Source organism: Apus apus, chromosome 14, assembly GCF_020740795.1.
Source record: "Apus apus isolate bApuApu2 chromosome 14, bApuApu2.pri.cur, whole genome shotgun sequence".
Lineage (NCBI taxonomy): Eukaryota > Metazoa > Chordata > Aves > Apodiformes > Apodidae > Apus > Apus apus.
In genome coordinates this window covers 16,438,038-16,458,631 of record NC_067295.1, presented here as the reverse complement: position 1 = coordinate 16,458,631, position 20,594 = coordinate 16,438,038, and the positions used below count along the sequence as shown (strand labels likewise).

Below are 20,594 nucleotides of genomic sequence, written 5' to 3'. Positions count from 1 at the left end.
TATCCTGGAAGGAAGGAAGTGTCCTCATGCAGCAAAAATGCAGAAATAACAGGGTTGGGGTTTTTTTGTTTTGTTTTTTAAAAATAGCTATTTTTTTTCCAGCCATCTGTGCCATTTGCAGCTGATGGGAACGGGGACGGTGCTGGATGGGGGGAATCGTTTGGGTTTGGGACCGATGTTGCACTTGCAGTGTACAAAACAAGAGCGGACGTGTCCCCAGAGGAGCATGACGCACAGAGCCAGGATTTCAGCCGAGCACTCACGTCCAGCGCGATCCTTCCAGGACCGGGATGCTCATGCGCAACCCCGCGCTCCCTCCTCCTCACCCACTTCCTTGTCTGCAGTCTGCCATGGCTTCCTTTGCCCATGGCCTGCTCCTGCTTGTCCAGACCTCTGGGTGCTTTCCGACCCCAGTGGTCTTCCTTCTAGCCTCACCCCGTCACTTCTCCTGCATGGTGATGCTGCTCGGGGGCAGCAGTCAGGAGCGCGCTGCTGCCTGCGCCAAAAGCTGGTCCTTCACACCTCTGCACACACAGACAACATGGAGAACATCTCCCTTGGCAAACAGGGGGTCTCAGCCTCTTTCAGGAGCAGCCTTCAGAGGCTGCAGATTCATTCATCATCCAGATAAGATGCCATTGCAGATGGCATCATCCCAAGCACTAACCACAGAGTGTTGCAGCTATCCTGTGCTACAGACACCCTCTGGAAGCTCTCTAACCCCTTGGTAGTGAAACCCCATTAGCAGCCATGTGGTATTTCTGGCATCAGCCAGGCCTAAAACCTGCCAGGCTTGTCCAGGAGCATCACTGGTGCTTCCACAAGTAGTGGAGTAGCAGAGCTGGGGAACCACTGCTGGGAGCATCCCAAGGGAGCTCCTGCGTGGGAGGGGAGGAGGCTGCTCCTGCCAAAACCTGGTCCCCTCAGGAAGACAGCAATGTTGAGCTGAGCCCCTGGCTGGGATGTGCTTGGACACAGCCCTGGCAGCTGTGCAGGGGCCAGTGGCCCCCAACAGGCCCTTGCTAGCCCTGTCACGTGCCTGGGGCTCACCAGGCCAGCTCTGGCTCTGGCCAGTGTGTCTTTGCAAAATGCTTTTCAACATAATGTTCAGCTTGATGTTGGCTTAGGCTTTTTGTGGTTCCCTTTCTTGGTTATATCCCATGGTGTGATCACCCAAGCAGTATTTTCAATGCCACCAAAAGAGCTCATTTAAATTGTTAGAGAATATTCAAATGAAGCAAGATCTGCTCACTTGGCTTGAGCAAGACAGGATCTGGTTGTGTGCAATGTGCACCAAGTGTGAGGACTTGAATGAAGAAGGGACCTGGGGAATGCAGCCCTAAACTTTGGAGGGCAGAAAATGTTGAGAAGACGGGCAGGTGAGACGTGGGAGCAAAAAGAGAAAGTGAAGGAAGCAGAGCAGACCATGTTAATTATATTATACATGAATGTGAAGTTTTTCATGAGCCAGCTAGAGGTTTGCATGCCCTCCAGAGCAGGCAAAGGGGAGTAGATGTGGTCAGGAGGAGAGGCACCACCAGTGATTGGGAGAACCTGCTTCTACAGCAGGGAAGTGAGCATGTGCCCCATGGTTCATTATAAGCCATCCTGGCAGTTAAGCCCACTTGCCTTGGGACTTCAGAGGAGGGAAGCACCCGACTGGTGGCTACGTCCTGTGATTTACAATCCATCTGATAGTTCTAGCACATTAATAAAACATGCAGTTGGCCATGAAAGGCACATCTGCCTATTTTAAAGACTATAATAATGGATAAAGCTCTGACACATGGATTTCTGTAAGAAAATTAGCGCTGTAAATAGCATTCCAAAATGATGTATTCCATCAGATTCAATGGGACAGTTATTGTATACTAATTAAGTACTACTGAACTATTCAACGGTTGGATGGTGAATAGAGACCCAATTTTAGAAAGCCACACAGTTCCTCAGAACACCCACAGCCTCCCAAGGCTGTTGCTGCTGTCCCGAGGTTGTAGCCAGCTCTGATAACAGGCCGTGGACAGGCAGAACACAGGTCCAGTGACCTGGATGTCAGGAGCTCTGGGAATATAAGCATGGCTGCAATCTACTGTCCGGGTGGTTAAGTGATCTCAAACGAGGATGATGCATCCTGTGTCCTGGAAATCAGACCATCCACACACTCCTCACTGATGCCTCTTCCCCATTCCCAGGATGATCTCCTGACTGTGCTGCTTTCCAAGACTTTCTTCACTGTAATTCACCTAGGCCAACCTTACTTTGCCTGTTGGAAGTCCATGTTGGGCCCTTCAACCAGTGCAGCCCCATTTCCACACAGGCTATGAACAAGCAAACACCTAAAAAAGGGCCAACAGCCAAGACAGGTCTAGTGTGTGCAGCTGCAGGAGAAGTGTGCTATAACAGACAGGTCTTGTCCCAGCTCTAAACCAACCTGCTTGGAACTCCAGATGTTCACAGACAAGGATGGAGAGGCCCAGGGCAGCTCCCAGGAGCCATGCTGTGCTCCATAATCCCATGGGAAATCATTCTCCAAACTCCTGTGCTGTGGCAGATCAGGTCTCAGCCAACTCCATCCTGTGGCCTTTCTTCTCCTCAGCCCTTCACACACTGAGAAGCTGATGAAATGGAGACAAACAGGGACATTTCCAAATCTTCACTGGTGCCTGACTTTATAACCTAATGCACAGGATCTCATTCCACCTTGGCCCAGAAGATTTTTAACAACCTAGCAGAGGGCTGCCAAGCTCTCTGTACAAGAGCAGTGCAGTGATGAAGCCTGTGGACACTTTCAAGTCTGCTAAAAAGATGTTTCGAGGTGACAGATCTTAAGCAACACACAGAGCCGAGCACTGCTCTGCTCTCCACACCCTTCCCTGCTGCCAGGGGAAAGCAGCCACTATCAGTAATAGCTGGATCCAATTTATTAGGAGCTTCGAGGAGACATTCATCAGGCAAGGAGATAAATAATCTTCAGATGGAACAATTAAATTTAATTGCCTGAAGATTATTTGTCTCCTTCCCCGATGATTGTCTCTGCTGAGCGCCTTATAAATTGGATCCAGCTATCAGCAATATTAACTGTGTTTCCCCTCAAGACTGCTCAGACCAAAACACCGGGCTCAGAAGGAACTTTCACTTTACCCATCAAACAGAGGTTGCCTCAGTGCTCATGGGTGTCCTTTCTCCTGCAGATGGACGGGTCGGTGGTGGTGGTGGCTAGGTGTTTCATCCCCAGTGGGTGCACCCTGAGCTCAGCACTGCCAGCTCTGTTGGGTTCTGCTTGGCAAAGGCTTGAGGAGGGACATGGTAAGCCCTGATGGACCATGCAGAGCTTCAGCCAGCTGGATGGTGTTGCAGCTGGAGAAATGACAAACCGAGGTGGTGGGGTCCATAGCACGCTATGAGCATACTTGTGGTGGCAGTGAGAGAAATGGCGGTGGAGCCACATCTCAGAGGCAAGAGACCTTCAGCATGTGTGTGGGCTTGATGATGCCTGTCCCAGCCAGTCTGCCAGCCTGACGGCCAGTGAGCTGTGGGAGCACGGCTTTTCCACGTAGAGGGAGAGCCAGGGTAGCCACCATAGTAATGTTACTTCAGGCCAGGATCAAAGCTGGAACCTCTTCAACAACCCAGGAGCCATCAACTCCCTCCTCTGTATATGTCTGAAGTCTGGAAAACATCTTAAATATGGGAGAGGAAAGGGAGGGGTTTGATCCTCAGCTGGTGTAAATCAACTGAGCTCCAGTGACGTTGTTGGACAATTACTGAGACTTATGTCCTCTGACCCCAAAAATTTCTAGGGAAGGAGGTAATGGCTGCAGAGCATTCCAGTGTTGCAAGAGATCTTCCTCCAGTCTGGCTGTGGGGAGGCCATAACTCCAGGGGCTGGGAAGTGCAGGGATAAGTGTCTCAGTGAAGGAAAGGGAGAAAATGTTTAAAGGTTCCCTGCTCTGAATCCCAGTTGGAAGGCAAGCTGGAAATCAGAGAGGCTGGGCTGCAGGGACCACATACCACAGAGAGGTCTCATCCTCCTGCACCTTTCTGAGTGCGGAGGATGGACAGCTCTGGATGTCAGCACCACGATGTCCTGGTTTCAGCCCACCCCGTGGCAGCGGTGGAGTGTAACGCGCCTGCCCGGCAGGACTGAGCCCGAGCCCAGCAATGCCCACCCTGTGCACCCGGCGTGGTGGGAGTGATCAGCAGCTCACCGCACCCTCCTGGCCTGGCTTGGGAGAACTTGTGGCTGTTGAGCCGTGGGCAAGACAACCCTCCACTCCAAGGCTGCTGATGCTCTGACAGACGAGCTGCGTCCAGCCGCCCCCGAGCACAAGGCGGTGCTCGGTGGGGCGGGCTGGGTGCCAGCGCTGCGTGCTCCTTCCTGCAGAAGAGACCCTGGAATCAACATGTTTACTGACAGACTCCTGCTCTCTTGGCCTGGTTTTCTAAGGAAATGAAGCTTGTGCAATCACATTGTCTGGGGGTGTCTGTTCCTAATAACTTCTCAGTCCACCAGCCAATTCCAATCCAATCTGACGAAGGGGGAGAGGTCTCAAAATGTCGTATCCTCCCGAGCCTCCTGGCAGTGTGCTGCGTGGCTGGGGTGCAGGTAACTTTGACCAGGCAAGAGATGGAAGCATCTTCTAAACAAAGTCACGGAGAAGAGCAACAAGATCACAGTTGGCTGCCAGTAGGTAGTCCACAGCCCCAGTAGGAAGAAGACCTCGCCAGCAGTGGCTAGAGCTGGATGTGCACCATCAGCCTGGAGAAACATGTGTGTCCGGAAGGACACGAGCTCCAGCTGGGCAGGGCCTGGCGCTGCCAGCACTTAGCGCATGTCTGGGCAGAGGGGGATGGAGTCTGCAGCAAGCCATGGCTTCCAGGATGCGTGGGGCTGAGGGCTGAAAAGCCTCCAGCTTCCTGAAGAGCCAGGGCTGAGGGATGCTCATCTAGAAAGCGTGGGATCCCAGCGGGCAGATCCCTTCCCCTGGAGACAGGCGTTTCCAGGAGCGGAGCCGAGCTGCCGGCACCTGGCCCAGCCGAGCGAGACCCACGGCTGCTCCGCGTCGCATCTCACGTCGGTCTGGCCAGGACCTGGACAGCAGTGCCTTGTTTCTTCTCATGTTGAGGCTGGTTTAATTTGCTGAAGGCGTTCAATGGTGCACATGGTCTCTCTAGCTCAGCCCTGCCAGTAACATGAGCTTAACGGAGCTGGAGAGGACCATTTTTTTTTTTTTTTTTAAGTGCCTACACAAACATGATTTGTTTTGTAATTAACTCTTCTTCTGTTCTGTTTTGAAGGGGATGATGGCTCTGGGATCTGAAGGGCTTGGAGACAGCTCAGAACAGCTCAAATTCCTCCCCACGTGCTATCAATTAACGTCTTCATTAAACACCCAGATCAAAGCCACTTCCAGCCAGAGCATGACGGAGCGACAGAGCTCGGCTTCGTGAGTCACCCACAACTGTTGACAAATCAAAAAGAGTTTGGTTTGTCCTGTACCAGCCACATACAGAAATGGGAGATACCTGCCAATGGTGGGAGCGAGTGTCCTTCCTCTGCTCCCCATCACAACCTGGAGCAGAGAACAAGAACCAAGTCATGGGACAAAGAGCCGTGTGTGTGCGCTTGCTGGGAGAGGCAGTCCTGGTGGTCGTGGATCACCCCCCTTACCCCACAGCCTGCTCCCACGCTGGAGCTCTGGTCCCACTGGTGCCAAGGGCAACCCTCCAGTTGACTTCACTGAGACTTGATCTTGAGTTAACTTAGCAAAGCAGGAGGGCTGGGAAAATAATCTCTAAGGAAATACCACCACAAATTGTCTAGATGGGTGTTTTCTAGAGACTCTCCAATGCATCTTCTACCTCTATTTTACTTCACCTGTGAGCATCCAGGAGCTCCAACCCCTGACAGCGTGCAAAGTGGCCATCTGCAACACCACGGACATCCTTGCGCCATTAGGCCAGACCAGCAAAGAGACACAGCCTTCTGCTAGCATGGCTCCATCTCTTCATGCCACAGTAGCACATGGCACTGGCCCACCCTGAGCCAGCCAATCCCACATAAGCATTGATAAAATCTCTCCACAGTCTTCTCTTCTCCAGACTAAAAAGACTCAAGTCCCTCAGCCTTTCCTCATATGAGTTCCCTAATCATCTTCGTAGCCCTTTGCTGTCCCCTCTCCAGCAGTTCCCTGTCCTTCTTGAACTGGGGAGCCCAGAACTGGATGCCAGATGGGTCCTCACCAGGGCGGAGTAGTGGAGCAGGAGAATCTCCCTCCACCTGCTGGCCACACTCTTCTTGATGCACCCCAGGATGTCACTGGCCTTCTTGGCCACCAGGGCACATTGCTGGGATGTGATGGCTTAGGAGCAGCACTTGCAGCTATTTCTGCCCCAGCAAACCTCACCTCAACAGCAGAGCTCCTGGGATCTCCTGCAGACTGGCCAGCAGCTCCAGCCTGGGATTTCCCAGGGGATGGAGTGGGTGGCAACCGGGTTCCAGCCAGCTCCTCCCCAGCTGGGAACTGCAGGACATGCTCTACTCTTAGCCAGTGACTACAGCTCCAGCTGCCCACCACCACATTTCAAGTCTGAAAGTGGGGTCCAGCAGCTCAAAAATGGCCCAAGAAAGAAAAGCAAAAGCATACTTTTGTTACTATCTTAATTTACAAACCAAATTAAACTACTTCGGGACAACCATATTTGTATCTCCAAAGGTTCTTTGAAGCCTGAGTCAGCAAAGTGATGCTCAGCTCTAAGCACGTGATTTGCAATCTATCAGGTTAAGCTGGGGGTTGAGGGAGTAACCATATAAACCCATCATTTTAACCCATCATCTGCTGGGTTTTCCTTTTTTCTTCCCACCAAAAAGGCAACTTTACCCATAACATAAGTGTTCATAAAGGATCGTTGGTTTCAACATGTGGTATCCTCCAAAATTCTTGAGTTAGAACAAACTGAGACAGTCACTGGCCTGTTTCCTTATTGTGTTTTTTTCAAGTGAAAAATGAGTTGGGTTAAAAAACCTAATTTTCAGGTTTGATTTGATTCTTTAAAGTGGAAAATAATAAAATAAAATATAAAATTAAATAAAATAAAAGTAAAATAAGATAAAATAAAATAGCACTGTTTCTTCCTCATTAATTCTTACTTTCATGTTTTCAGTTCCTGTTTTCATTATGTTTTATTTTTCAGGTCATTTTGGGAACAGAAGACTTTCCTGTGTCCTAGGAATCTTCCTGGGGTGGAAAGAGCTGTTTTCTGCCTGGTCTATAGGTGGGTTTGGAGAACCTCAAGCCCAGAAATCCTAGACAGACCAAAGTCAGCTGGTGTTTTCCAATGCTACTAACATTACCAGGCCTCTCATTTCCTGCAGTCCAAGTGTCCTTGTGGTTGGGAAGCTGCAATCTTGGTCTCAGATCTGTGTTGTCCAGCCTGGTTCCACATGGGAAGTGGCTTTGCCCGGAGCCTACAGAGTTGACCAGCCTGTGGTTTCTTGGAGAAACCTGGGCTGTCATCCTCAGTGGGGATCTGTGCTGGGGATGGAAAGTGTGGGCATTCTGCAACCCCTCAATTCTCCTGGCATAAACCTGATCCCACCACATTTCAATTAGACAGCAACTCTATTTATAAGGTACGTGGGTAAACATGTAACTGTACAGAGTTCCTACAGATGATAGAGAAATAAATTAACCTTTAATTGCATGTGCCAGAGTAGCCCTGGGACTTCCACTCTGTTTTGGATGGTTGGCATGGCTCTGGCTTCCTTTCCCAACTCATGTTTGAGGGAACAAAGGCATCCAGTGACTTCAGCAGAGCATCTCTCTTCCATGGAGATGGCAGCTGCTTTTCAGAAAGGGTAGCTCTGCAGCTTTCCCCTGCAACCAGAACTATGGGAAGAAATTCCAGCACAGGGACACTTGAGAAAAGCATCCCAGGGGAAAAAAAAAAAGAAGAAAAAAAAAAAAGGAGGGGAAGGGTGAAAGAAAAAGACAAAAAACCAACACCCTCTCCCATGTCTCAGACTCAGAGGGCCAACCATTGGGAAACACAAGGCTGGATTCGTGTCTGATAAACTGATCAACTCCCTTTGGATGAGGGAAAAGACATGCAGATACTTCAGAAGTGATGCCAACCAGTTCCTGACTTAGGGGAGGAAATTAAGTGTCACAATTCAGGTTAATTTCTGTGAAAGGCACTGCTCTTCTGGTGATGTAAATTAATACATTCCCATTAACCACCATAGAAGCACTCTGGTTTTCTCCTGCTGAGCTTCTGGACCTGGGTCTACCTCCAAGTGGAGAAAGAAGACCTGGTTGCTGGACTGGACATGCTATTTTGCTTTCACCATCCCCAACAGCAAAAACTAAGACACTGATCTGCATGGAAATGTTCTTAAGTGATGGAGGTGAATGTGACAAAGAGAAAAAACAACCCTCGCTGCAGAGCTTGGTCCACGTCCACCCTGGCCTGGCTTTGGGTTTTGCTTCCATCTCTCTCAATGGAGCAGGGCTTCTAGGAAGGAAGAATAATTGCTTGAGAAAAGGGGAGGCCTTTTTCCTCTCTGGGGTCAAACAAAAGGGCAGAGAGAGTTGCATGGATCTATGTTCAGGAGCATCAGGAGCACAGATGTAGCTTTCTGTGCATCGCCCTGCTCAAACACCAAATTCACTCCGTGACTTCCAGGAAGCCACATACTAATCCTGCCTTCCCCCCTCCTCTGCCCCAGACTGAGCATCAGTAGGTGACACACGAAGTCCTGCCTTCCCCTCCTCTGACCCAGACTGAGCATCAGGAGGTGACACATGAAGTCCTGCCTTCCCCTCCTCTGCCCCAGACTGAGCATCAGGAGGTGACAAATGAGAACAGGCACTTGCTAGGGAAGGGCTGCCCTGCAGCTCCTGCCTCTTCATGATGTTGATACCCGTGGGTGCCCAAAGAGGACAAACTCCATGGGAACCTCTACACTCACCAACTCGCTTCTTCCTTGGCCTGGGAAGATGGGATCAATTTTAACTCAGGCGGGAGACAAGCGAGGGGACTGGGGGTGGAGCGGTGCGTGTTTACGTGCCCTCAGCAGCGTCTGCGCTGCCCTCACTGCGGTGCCACTGATGGGCACCAGCTGGGGGCTGGCACTCGGGAGTGGCTCTGGCAGGGGTGGCCAAGGGCTCATGCAGGGCTGTGCCCCTGTCCCCAGCCTGCGGCCGGCTGCCAGGTGAGGAACGACAGAGCTCGGAGGGGCGGCGGAGGTTGGCAGCAGAGCCAGTGCTGCTCCCCGCACGGCCCCTGATCACACAGCCCCTGCCCACACAGCCCCTGATCACACAGCCCCTGCCCTCACCCCAGCACCCAGGACACGGGTGCTGCCCAGCCTGTCTGTGCAGAGGGAAGGGCAGCAAGGTGGCTGCCAAGGGACATGGGCACCAGCCTCACACCTTGCTGCTGTTCACTTGGGACCGTGTGTGCCAGCTGCAATCCAGCTGGGAGCTCTTCCTGTCCCCCAAGCTCCTCTCCAGCTGCTCTTCTCTCAGTTGGGGCTGCAGGGTGGGTTAATGTGTGTGACTGCAGCTGCTCAGGCCCTACATCCATCAGGTTTACAGCACCACGTGGAGGTGACTGCCTATGCATCCCAAAGTTTATTTTACTGCCTTACAGTGCAACAAAGCCCAGAAAAATATTTTGAATTTCCACTTTGCTCCCACAGAGCTTGTGTTTCAATGTAAACCCCCTGCATGGGTAGGGACACCTCCCACCAGACCAGGTTGCTCCAAGCCCCATCCAACCTGCCCTTCAACACTGCCAGGGATGGGGCAGCCACAGCTTCTCTGGGCAACCTGTTCCAGGGTCTCACCACCCTCACAGTCAAGAATTTCTTCCTAATGTCTCACCTAAATCTCCCCTCTTCCAGTTTTAATCCATTTCCCCTTGTCCTATGGCTACATGCCCATGTCAAAAGTCCCTCCCCAGCTTTCCTGTAGGCCTCCTTCCCATGAAATGCTCCAGGGAAATCTGAACCCAGCTCTTAAAATCAGGGCTAATTTGGGGGATGAAGGAACACTACACCAAGCCTGAAGAAGAAGAGTGATAGACAGTTGGCAGCAGTTGTCTTTACTATGGACCACAGGAGATCAGAAAAAGAACCTTGTTAACAAGAGAACTAGTGCCTAACAAGATGTCATGCTAGAAGACATACAGAGGCCAAGCACAAATCACCAGAACAAAACAGCAACCAAGGAGGAAAGGGAGCCCCAGGGTGGGGCACAGGTGGTGTGGTAGCTGCCCTATAGCAAACCTCTGGTGGTGGGACCAGCCCAGCTGTGTGCACATCTGCATGTGCATGGGGCTGGCTGTGTGGGCTCCTTTTGTCTTTAGAACAAGTCAAAGGGTCTTCTCCTCTTGCACAACTCCAGTGTCTCCAGACCAATTATTATTAATTTTTTTTTTCAGGAAAAAAAAAAAAAAGTTTTTTTGTTCCAAGAACTATGTGCAAGAATCGTTTCTCCAGATACAGAGAAAGGAGGGCAGAGAGGAAAACACCCTCTCAGTGCTCTCCTTGTGACTCCTCCCCATTCCTCATTGACACCACAACCCTCCCCAGCCATCCTCTGTGGCTTTGCCTACAGTGAATCCCAAACACGGCTTTTCAGAAAAAGAAGAAAGAAAGGAAAAAAAATAAAGGTATTGCTGCTTCTTCTTGTAATATTTTTCCTCTCTCTCCCCCCTTTTCCCCTTAAAAATGTTTACTTTCAAAAATTCCATTCCTGCAGAGATTCCTCCCGAGCTCTGAGGTCTCTGCACTCCACCCACTTTTGCAGTCAGAAAAACCGAGTCTCGATGTCTCTTTGGTTAAAAAAAAAAATTAAAGAAAAATAATAAAAAAAAAGTAACACAAACAAATAACACACAGCCCAGTATGATCCCATTCCACGGCGTGGACGCCTGATGAGAGGGTGTCTGTGGAAGAAGGAAGCATCAGAGACGAGCTGTCTGCTCTCTGGAAGCTGAGGTCCCCGAGCTGCCTGCCCGGCTCTCCTTCTCTCATACGGTGGTCGCTGGCCCATACTGGAGCACCAGAGGGGATGTCTCCTTGATCCGGACATAGAACCTCCCCTCAGGCCAGGTAGTGTGGAGGGAGAGAGGCAGGAAGTCATCAGGAAGCCACCGCTCACTCTCGTCAGAGGCGAACACCAGTCCGAAGTGCTCCAGCTGCTCCTCGCTGTAGCAGAAGGCGGCTGAGCTGCCCAGCATGTCCCGGGAGACGTCGTTCATCTCCAGCACCACCAGCTTCACCACCTCCCCAGCAGATGTCTGGCTGGTGATGTGCAGCTGTGGAAAGAGAAAGGTGAGAGAGATGGATGGTAAGGGGGAGGAATGAGGAGGGACCGGGGGGCCAGACATGGCATGTCCTACAGCAGTGACTGTTAGGGTGGAGGAAGAGCTGCCCCAAAGGTGTTCAGTGACCAAGCACCACTGTGAAGCTGTGGGCACGCCGTGCCTGGGGACACCTGGTGTGCTGGGACTGCAACTTAGGCACTGCTCTCTGCCTCCACTGCACCCTCTGAGTCCTTGCAGCTCAGCTCTTGCACATGTCACCCATGGCTTGCCCACTCCTCTCAGGCTCCCCCACTGTCCCGCTACCGGCATCCAGAGAGAGAGAGTCTCAGCCCTGCTCCTGGCACCATGGAGGGAGCTGCATGAAGTCCCTCTCATGAGTGGGATCCAGACTGTCAGACTGGCTCAACCACAATGGCTCTGCCATGGGAGTAGTGCCGAGCCGAAGCCTCTCTGGTCACCAATGCTACATCTCATCCTGTTCACAAGCTTGGGATTCTAGCACCAGCTATCCTCACTTTCCCTGTCCACTTCCTTGGAGGCTGAATCCCAAATACAGCCAAGGGAACAAGCTCCTCTGGGCTCTGGCTGCCATCAGGAGCCCAGTATTTGACTTCAAAGGCCCTAACATGGGACACCCATCCTTGCCCGGGCAAGGCGATGGTCTCCTTTGGCACATCAATCAGGGTTTGCAGAGCACCGTGAGCAGTGCCCTGGCAGGGTGGTCTGAGCCCTCAGCCCACGTGGACTCTGCCAGCTCCCAACAATCATCGCAGGGCTCAGCTGATTTACACCAGCCGAGAAGCCTTCCCTTTGAACTCGGCTTTCTTCGAGAAGAACATCGTAAAATGCTTTGAGCAGGCGTGTCCAGAGCTCTGCAACTTCAAAAGCCACGTGGGCAGCCCGCCAGGAACCCGAGGGCTGTGCTTCAGTTGCACAGAAATCTATGGTAATTTCTCAGATGGAAAATAAATACTGCGAGTCAGAGTCCCCTCTGCTTCTAACGTTCCTGCTGGGTGCGGAGAAACCAGCTATCAAAACTCGCCAGCAGTAAAACCCATCAGCCTCCTGGCTCTGTCCTTCCTCTGCCATTTTACGGGCAGGCTGTGCTCAGGCTGCCCTGCCAGCCTCTGCCTGGGCACTGGGTATGTCGGAAGGGAAATTTCACCAGAGGAAGGAGCTTTGTGCCTGGGTGCAAAGGAGGTAGGAGAACTGGAGGGAAACCTGCCTGAGATGTGTGCCTTGAGGGACCTCCTCCATGAGGAAACCCACCTGGAGCAGATGAGGGTGATGAGAGCTGGGGGGTCAGCTCTCAGCAACAAAGACCTCAAGGAGAGGAACCGTGTCACACAGTGGCTCCAGTGGACTCCAATGCATGCAGCCAGGAGGAAGCTCTGCCTGCTCCCCTTCAAGGGCTGGAGATGAGCAGCTCCTGCTCTTCCTTCCCCAATGATACAGGGCTGGAGCAGAGACTGGTGAGGCTATGGGAGGGCTGGGGACAGGGCAGGGGGGTGACAGCTGGATTTTGACCGGGGGGGGGTTGATGTGTTTGACCACCAGGACATGATGAGGGGAACCCATCAATTTGACCTTTGCTCACTGCCTGCCTATGCGGGGTGGCACTAACCTACTGTCAGGTGCTGAACCACGGACCAAGAGCTGAACCACAGCTCCACTGCCTGGTGCCCCTAAACCCCCTTCCCATGGCCCTGCCTCACCCCCTCCACAGCAGCAGCCATTCTCCCGCAGAGCCCCAAGTCCCATTTGGCACTGCCAGGAGCCTCATCCACCTGCGAGGACAAGGGGATGCAGGGTGGGTGTGCTCCAGGGAACCTCAGCCCCAGGATGGTGGAGGACAGAGAGGGCAGTGCCAGGCAAGGGGCACACCAGCCCCTGTGCCCGCCTCCCCATTCTGTTGTCCCTTTCCAGCTGGGTATGGCAGAGCCACAATGCTGCCTCTGGCAGGCTCCAGTACCTTGACACTGGTCTCTTTGGAGAGTCCCGTTTCGTACTGAGGGCAGACCCGCAGGGTGACAGAGCCCGGCTTCTTCCCTCGGTCAGCCAAGCACCCAGGCTGCTCCAGCTGCTCCTGGAAGTTCTGAGTCCACTCGACCGAGCGCGTTCGGAAAACAGGCTCCGAGCCCTGCTCTCCCCGGCTGCACTCGTGGCCGGGTGCTGAGCCAGTCCCCAGCCTGAGCTGGCTGCAGTGGCCCACGGTCCTGCTCTCTGTTGGGGAGCTATCAACGGAGCCGGGGCAGGACTTCCTGGCCACCTGGCAGAGTGGTTTGGGGAAGTCCAGGCTGCTGGTCCTCACACAGTACGCCTGCCGCTTCTCCGTGATGCGCAGCAGCTCGATCTGCCGGCTGGGCAGGACGAAGTCGCTGTCATAGAGCTCTGGGGGTGGCCGGGGCTCCTCTGGGGCTGGCGCTGGCAGTGGTGGGGTCTTCAGCTCGTGGGTCTGCAGGACATCTGGGGCACTGTCCCGCAGGGAGCGGGCCACTCGCCGGCTGCAGCACTCGGGCCCCGAGGAGGAGTAGACCAGGTCCAGCTCCTTGGGGCTCTGCGCCCTGCTGGAGTCATAGTCACTGTCGGTAGCCAGGAACACCTCCGAGGAGCCCTCCTCATCTGACAGCCCATGTGAATCTGCCAGCGGTGTAAGAGAAGAAAAGAAGGGCTCAGCCTTGCTGTCAGCAACACCAGTTCAGGGTCAGAGGGTTCACATCAGTCAGTCAGAGGAAGCCCCTGAGCACTCCCCCCTTGTCACACACCCGTGCTGCAGTCACCCCAGCACAGGCAGAGCAGGTCCTGCCCCAGCCAAGACCCACTGCCCTGCCCACGCGGCACCCCTGCCTTGCAGCTCTCCCATCCCACCCAAGCCCACCAGCAGGAGCTTTGCAAAGCCAGGTACTCACCAGAATTGAGCTTACGGCTGGTCTCTGGTGAGGGGGCTGGGGAGGGCAGGTAGTCGAGGTGGGACGAGGTGGATTGGGTTTTCTCCTTCATTGCTGCACTGGCCTCGCCGAGGAAGCCACCGAGGGAGATGCTGCAGGAGGGCTGCTTGTACCGGGCGTGCTGCAGGGCGTCCATGATCCAGCGCATCTCGCGCCAGATCTCCTCCATTTGCTGCCAAGACAGGAAATGAAGGATCCCTTTCAAAAAGCAAAACAACAAAAAAGCCCCACAGCAAACCACAAGCTCTCCCCACACACCTTTGCCAAGAGGTGAAAGCTCTAGAGGAATCCCCAAGTCAGGAAAGCCTAAGACAGGGCTCTCAGGTGGGAAGATGCTGCTTTGACCACCAGCAGCTGCTGGTTCAGCAGGACCTGCCTGCTGCAGGCAGGGCTGCCAGCCAAGCAGGCAGCATGGGGGTCTCTTCCACACATCCATCCCAAAATGCACTTCTAGGCCCTTTCTAGTGAGGTGGGGACCTGCACAGCAGGAGCTTCCAGGTCTCTAATCGGGATTCTTAATGTGATGGCTGCAGTAAGAAGTTGCTAGATGAAGCCCTGCCTGATGCTGCCTGTCCTGTCATGGCAGAGAAACCCCACAGGGTCACAGCTTCCAAGACCAGCCCTGTCTTCCCCTGGTGGGGATGCTCCTGCAGCTCATCCAGGTCGTGACTGTCCTGGCCATGTCCCATGGGCACCATCAAGCCTGGATCCCTCCCATCCCTACCTGGATGTAGTCTTGGACCTGCTGGTGTCTCTGCTTTGCAGTGGAGAGCTCAGTGTCAGAGAAGGCCTCCCTGAGGCTCTGCTGAGAGAGGAGTGACTCCAGCTCCAGGAGGGCAGACACCTGGCAGTACTGGGTGATGAATTCACGGTCATAGGTGAAGAAGTGGACTGGGGAGGGAATACAAAAATATCAGGCCCCTGGTTGTGGACATCCTGGGGGTTCTCCACACTCATGCAACACAGGGAGGAGGCAACACTTTTCTCTACCCCCCCTGGAGACCCTTCATCATCCCTCTACATCACTTCTCTCCTGGGGGGAGGTAAGAGAGCTTCAACCCACCTTACTGCCTATCCCAGCTCTTGGGAGGTCTCAGGGGGCAAGGAGACTGGAAAGGATGGGCTTGGGCATTCTCCTCCTCACCTAGCTCAAAGATCTGCAGCGGCAGCGTGAGGAAGCCGGAGCGAGGAGTGTAGGGGTTGTTCTGGCCAGGAGCAGTGCAGACATCATCTGATGGAGGCAGCAGCAGCAGGAAGGAGACCTGACCCCCAAAGTCCAGCACCTCTTGGCTGTACAGACGGAAATCTTTGGCCTGCAAGAAGACACTTCAGGTAATGGCTGCAAATGTCATCAGAACAATATCCAGCTGTTGGAAGCCTAAATGCTGTTGGGTATGGGGCAAGTGGCTTTGAGCACATCTAGTCCTCATGGCCCTCCCCATTGGCAGAGGAGTGCCCAGAGATCACCCACAGCCGAGGGACACAGCTGTTTCAGCACCCAACCAGAGGATCCTTGCTCTTGGCATGATCTGTGCACCTCCCTTTCTCTTATTTCTCTTAAGTCTCCAAACTACTGATCAAAGTCACTATGACAGGGTCTCAGAGAAGAAACGTCACCAGCAATGGTCTCAGAGAGATGCCCTCACTGCTGCCCAGCCAGAAGCATGTGCCTGGCACTGGGGCTGGTGGGCACTTTCCCAGCAAATACTCAGCATGGTGGAGGAGGGATTCCTTCCCATGCAGGCTGGCCCATGTGGCTGCAGCTCCATCCCCTCACTGGCCAGGGACCATCCTACTTTGAAGGGGCAGATTTGGGCCGATTTGGGGCTCATGCTGCAAGGGCTGAGCCCAGGACCAAACCACAGACAATAATGCAAACCCAGATTCACCATCCTTGCTTTGGAGGTGCAGGTGAGGTTAAGACAAAAAGCTCCTGTGGACACTATCCCTGGGCAGGCAGATGCTTCAGGTGCTCATCCACCACTTACTTGCCTTCTATTTGTGTGGGACTAAAATCTTGTCAATGCTTCAGGTCCCAGAGCAGGCGCAGGGGCTGTGGGGTCCTGCTTGCCCTGCCTGCTGCAGTGACCAGAGTGGTGCTGCACGGCCCCTGCCCCTCCCTCCTCCCCAGACCTCAGCACCTGCTCATACCTCTTGCAACGGGATGTTGACCAGGGTCACCAGTTCCTTGATGGCCACTTGGAGCTCCTGAAACAAGTGGTTCTGGGAGGTCTCAGCCTCTGTCTCTACAGGAACAGGCTCCTCCACACCGACCATATTCTGCAGCCATTCCCACTCCTCCCTGGAGAAGGACAGAGACAGACACATGAAGGAGGGAGCAGCTCAGGCTGGACCTGAACACCCAATCACCATGAGAGCTGTGTTTATTCTGCAGTTCTTCCCCCAGGCAGTGCAACACCCAAAGGATGCAGGAGCTACGGAGATAGAGCGGGGACTGGGACATGGGCAGCAGAGCAGAAGCAGGAGGTGATGGGTGCTCTTGGGGTGGATGGGCCAGAGAAGCCTGGCTGCTGTGGCTGAGCAGCCCTGCAAGCCCCACCTGGAGATGTTTGGATTGGAGCGAATCTTGACGTGGCACAGGATGTTGGGGAGCTGCTCCGGCACCAGCACTCGGATCTGATCCACGGCGCTGCAGAGCTTCAAGTAGCCCAGATAGAGGCCTGGGGAGAGGGCGTGACTGCTCCGCTGGTGGTAAGCTAGCTTGTCCTGAGGAGGAAGGCACTGCTGGATTGAGCAAGCCCTGGAAGTGGGGCTCACTCCTTTCCTGGTGCTTGCTGCCCTGGTGCAGCCAGCAGAAGGGCAGCAGCAGAGCAAGTACAACCTGGAGCTTCTGGGATGTCTCACCACCAGCCTGATGTCTCCCCTCGAAGCATCAGGACTTTTACAGGCTGGTGGAGCTCTGCTTCCCCCCTGCCTGCAGCCAGGACCAAACCCGTGGTGGCCTAGGCTCTGCCATGGCCTTTCTAGCCCAAGGAGGAGTAGGGAGAACTGGTGGTCCCACCATGGAGTCTATTGCCACCCCCACCCCCAAAATGGCACCAGGGCAGCACCTGGACAGAGATCAGCAGCATGTCCAGAGCAGTGGGCTCCTCTGGGGAGGACACAGACTTGCGGCTGGTCTGCAGCTTGCAGACAGGAACCCAGCGGACACTCTCGAAAGTCTGGTTGGTCTTCACCTCCTTCAGGGTGACGATGAGGATGTTGCCTTGTTTGTCTTTGACGGGCTCAAAGAAGACCTGCCCCAGGTCCTGGATGCCCAGCAGTCCCTGTGCAAGGGGTTGGGAGGGCAGGAGAGAGCAGAGGGTCAGGGGACATCTGAGGCACAGATCTGGGCAACTGGGATGCGAGTGGCAGCTGCCTGCTCGAAACCAGCCTGCCAGGGAAAGCCCCACTCAGCCTCCAGCCCCTCTGCAGGAGATTGCCACGAAACCTGGCACCTCACCACACCATGGCCATGGTCCTGCCAGGAGGGACAGGGCAGGAACACCCAGTCCTGGCACTGACTGAGCCGTGGGCAGGACTGGCAGAGCCTGGCACATCAGTGTGCTGCTCCCGAGGGAGCCCTGCTCACAGTGCCCTCCAAAAATGCTCACTCCCTTCTCCCCCAGCCCACCCTCACCTGCATTTGTGAGATGGCCAGCAGCATCTTGAAGCGTGTCTGCAGGATGCAGGAGCAGGACGACTGGGAGACGGTGACGCACTGCCGCAGCCACAGAACCTCGTCCCACATGCAGGACACCTGCAGGACACCAACAGGGCCTCACCACCAGCCACCACTGCCCGCTCACACAAGGGTGTTTTGGGGCAATCCATTGGTCTTAGTTTGAGCTGGGTTAGCAACAGGCACGGGCACATGTCACAGGGGTGCAACTGCCTGCGCCACAAAGCACCCCGAGATGCCTCCAGAGCCTGTACTGAAGGAAGAACAATCCTGTGTCCCCTCAGACATGTGTTTTCATCACGGACTGAGCCCTTCTAATGTTGGAGTAGAAATAGCCAAGAGAAAGAGGGAGAAGATAGCCTTCATCAGTAAATAAGGACCACCCAGCAAAAGATTTTGGCCTGAGCTGCCCACCTGCCCTTTCCCTGAGCCTACGGACAGCAGAAGAGCAGGCAGTAGCACCCTACACATCCTACAGTGGAGCAGTGAAACAGCTGAGAAGCTGCTGGTGTCCCTCTGGAGAGGCAGTGCCCACCAAGGTCATCGCCCACCTTTGGGCTTCCAGGGGCCAGGGTGGAAACGCTGTTCCCTGGTGGTTCCTGGGTCCATGCTAGACCTCAGGGAGTGGCAAGCCTGTGGGCTCTGCTCCATGGAGCAAACGAGGGAGGTGGCAAAGAGGAGGTCCTAGAGGCAATGTGGAGAAGCCCAGAAGCTGCAGATGTTGTGTCACCTGGTGGGAGCAGATGGAGTGGCTTTGGCTCATTTTGTGCATGTGAGGTGTCCCCTGGTGCTGCTCCCAGCCTGAACCAACCCCAGTGAGAGCCCCACAGTGCCCCAGACACAACAGGCATCACTGCCTGCATGGCCAGCACCATGGAAGGTGCTGCAAGGAAGGTGCTCTGCAGGTCATGACATCCCTGGAGGACAGTGCCCAGGGTGGTGGCCATCATCTCAGCAGCATCCAGGGTGGTTGCCAGAGGTGTGTCAAGAGACACATCACTTGGCCCCTGGGCCACCCACCTTGGTGAACCACAGAAAATCCTGCATGAGCAAGCAGGAGTAAGTGTCATCAATCTCCACCACAGGGATCTGGTCTTCATGGGTCACCAGGATATTGTCATCCTTGTAGAAGATGGCTGTCAGGTAGAGGCCCCTGCATGGGAGAGAAGACATTACTCAGTGTCACCCTCAGCTGCCAACTTTGTTTACCAAAGGGTGTCTCTCCTGAGGGCAGAGGAGATGCCCTGTCCCAGGTCTCAGAAGAGACACGTGGCCAGCCCAGGAGCAGGGGCTACCAGAACACTGAGCCTGACCAGTGGCACAGCTGATGCTGTGGCCAATGCCCTGGCCAGCCCAAGGGAGGGCGATGTGGCCAGGCCTGTGCAGGAAACATGCTGGGGTGCCTGGAGGCCAAGTGTGAAGGTGGGTGGTGGGAGGGTGGTGGGGTCTGGAGGAGGGTGGGGTGTTGGGTGATGCTCAGAGATGGTGCAGGGATCTGGGCAGGGGGCACAGCTTGGCTGGTCCAAATGGAAACACCAAAGAGAATCATTTGATTTCTGGGCAATGCAACTCATCTCCACTGACACCACCAGCTTGCTCCAGGCAAGGACCCACCTCTGAGCACCCTCCAGTCCCTACCCTGTGCTTGCAGCTGCTGGCCTAGCCCCGTGTCCCTGCTGGGAGCTGGGCTACCCACCAGCACACCAGCCTCTCACCGCTTCAGCGTCTTGAGAAACTTGCTGCCAGGGTGGAAGAGGTGCTTGAGGCTCTTGGACACGGAGTGCTTCCTGCTCTGGGACTGGTTCTTGCAGGGTTCTGGGGAGCAGAGAGCAGAGGTTGCTGCAGCAGGACAGAAAGAGCCTTGCTGGCAGCCCAAGGCACAGCACGCCCACCCATTGGGAAGGCTCTGCCGAGGTCTCCACTGCTGGAGCTGTCCCCCTGCTACGCTCACCCATGGGACAAAATTACTCCCGGTGCTACTCTAGCCCCCAGCGCGTCCCAGCCCTGGAGGCCCAAGATGGATCCCCAGCCTCCCTGCTATGCACTCACCGTGGCAAATGCAGTGCTGGTGGACTGTCTTCACCTGGCCCAGCAGATGGTCCAGAGCTTCTGCTTGTCCCCTTCGCCGTGGAGCCCGGCCATCATACTCCCGCCAGTCTGGGGGGGACAGACCAGAATCACCCCCAGCACCTTACCATCACACCCAGCATCCACCCCTCCACCTAGAAGAAGCAAGGCTTTCCATCCCCTCCTGCCCACAGCAGGTCACCTCCTGGCACCCCACCTGTGTGTCCCACAGGCACAGCATGGCAGCAGTCATGGGTGCTGTGCACCTCTGGGTGGGCTGAGTTTTAGGAGATCCCTGGTTTTTGCACCCCTCTTTCCTGGAGCACCCTAGCTGTGCACAGCAGCCCATGGACACCAGTCACACCACAGCACGGTGGGGACACAGCAGAGGGAAAGAACAAGCTCCCATCTTTCACTGCCACACTTAACCAGCCTTAAAAAATAAGTCTTTTCAGTGTCTTCCTCCAGGTCTTCCCCAGAGCTGCAGCTTCCTCCGAGGGAGTGCTGAGAGCTGGGCTCACCTCAGCAAACACAGAAAGAAGCTCTTCTGGCAGCTCCACCCG

The 20,594-nt window shown here is 54.5% G+C and overlaps 1 protein-coding gene across 5 annotated transcripts in view; it reads right to left on the bottom strand.

Moving 5' to 3' along the window:
• Nucleotides 1–10,086: 10,086 nt before the first annotated feature.
• Nucleotides 10,087–20,594, bottom strand: part of LOC127390480 (ankyrin repeat and fibronectin type-III domain-containing protein 1-like) — a 248,294-nt gene continuing 237,786 nt past the window's right edge. For all 5 annotated transcript variants that reach the window (XM_051632188.1, XM_051632189.1, XM_051632190.1 and 2 more), the window contains 12 exons: nt 20,014–20,121; nt 19,680–19,779; nt 18,985–19,117; nt 17,923–18,042; nt 17,354–17,569; nt 16,843–17,009; nt 16,434–16,584; nt 15,427–15,595; nt 15,007–15,173; nt 14,244–14,454; nt 13,307–13,974; nt 10,087–11,325 (listed from right to left, as the gene is read on the bottom strand). In XM_051632188.1, the coding sequence (XP_051488148.1) occupies nt 11,038–11,325; nt 13,307–13,974; nt 14,244–14,454; nt 15,007–15,173; nt 15,427–15,595; nt 16,434–16,584; nt 16,843–17,009; nt 17,354–17,569; nt 17,923–18,042; nt 18,985–19,117; nt 19,680–19,779; nt 20,014–20,121 (2,498 nt within the window). In that variant the 3' untranslated portion in view covers nt 10,087–11,037. The remainder of the gene's footprint in view (nt 11,326–13,306; nt 13,975–14,243; nt 14,455–15,006; nt 15,174–15,426; nt 15,596–16,433; nt 16,585–16,842; nt 17,010–17,353; nt 17,570–17,922; nt 18,043–18,984; nt 19,118–19,679; nt 19,780–20,013; nt 20,122–20,594) is intronic.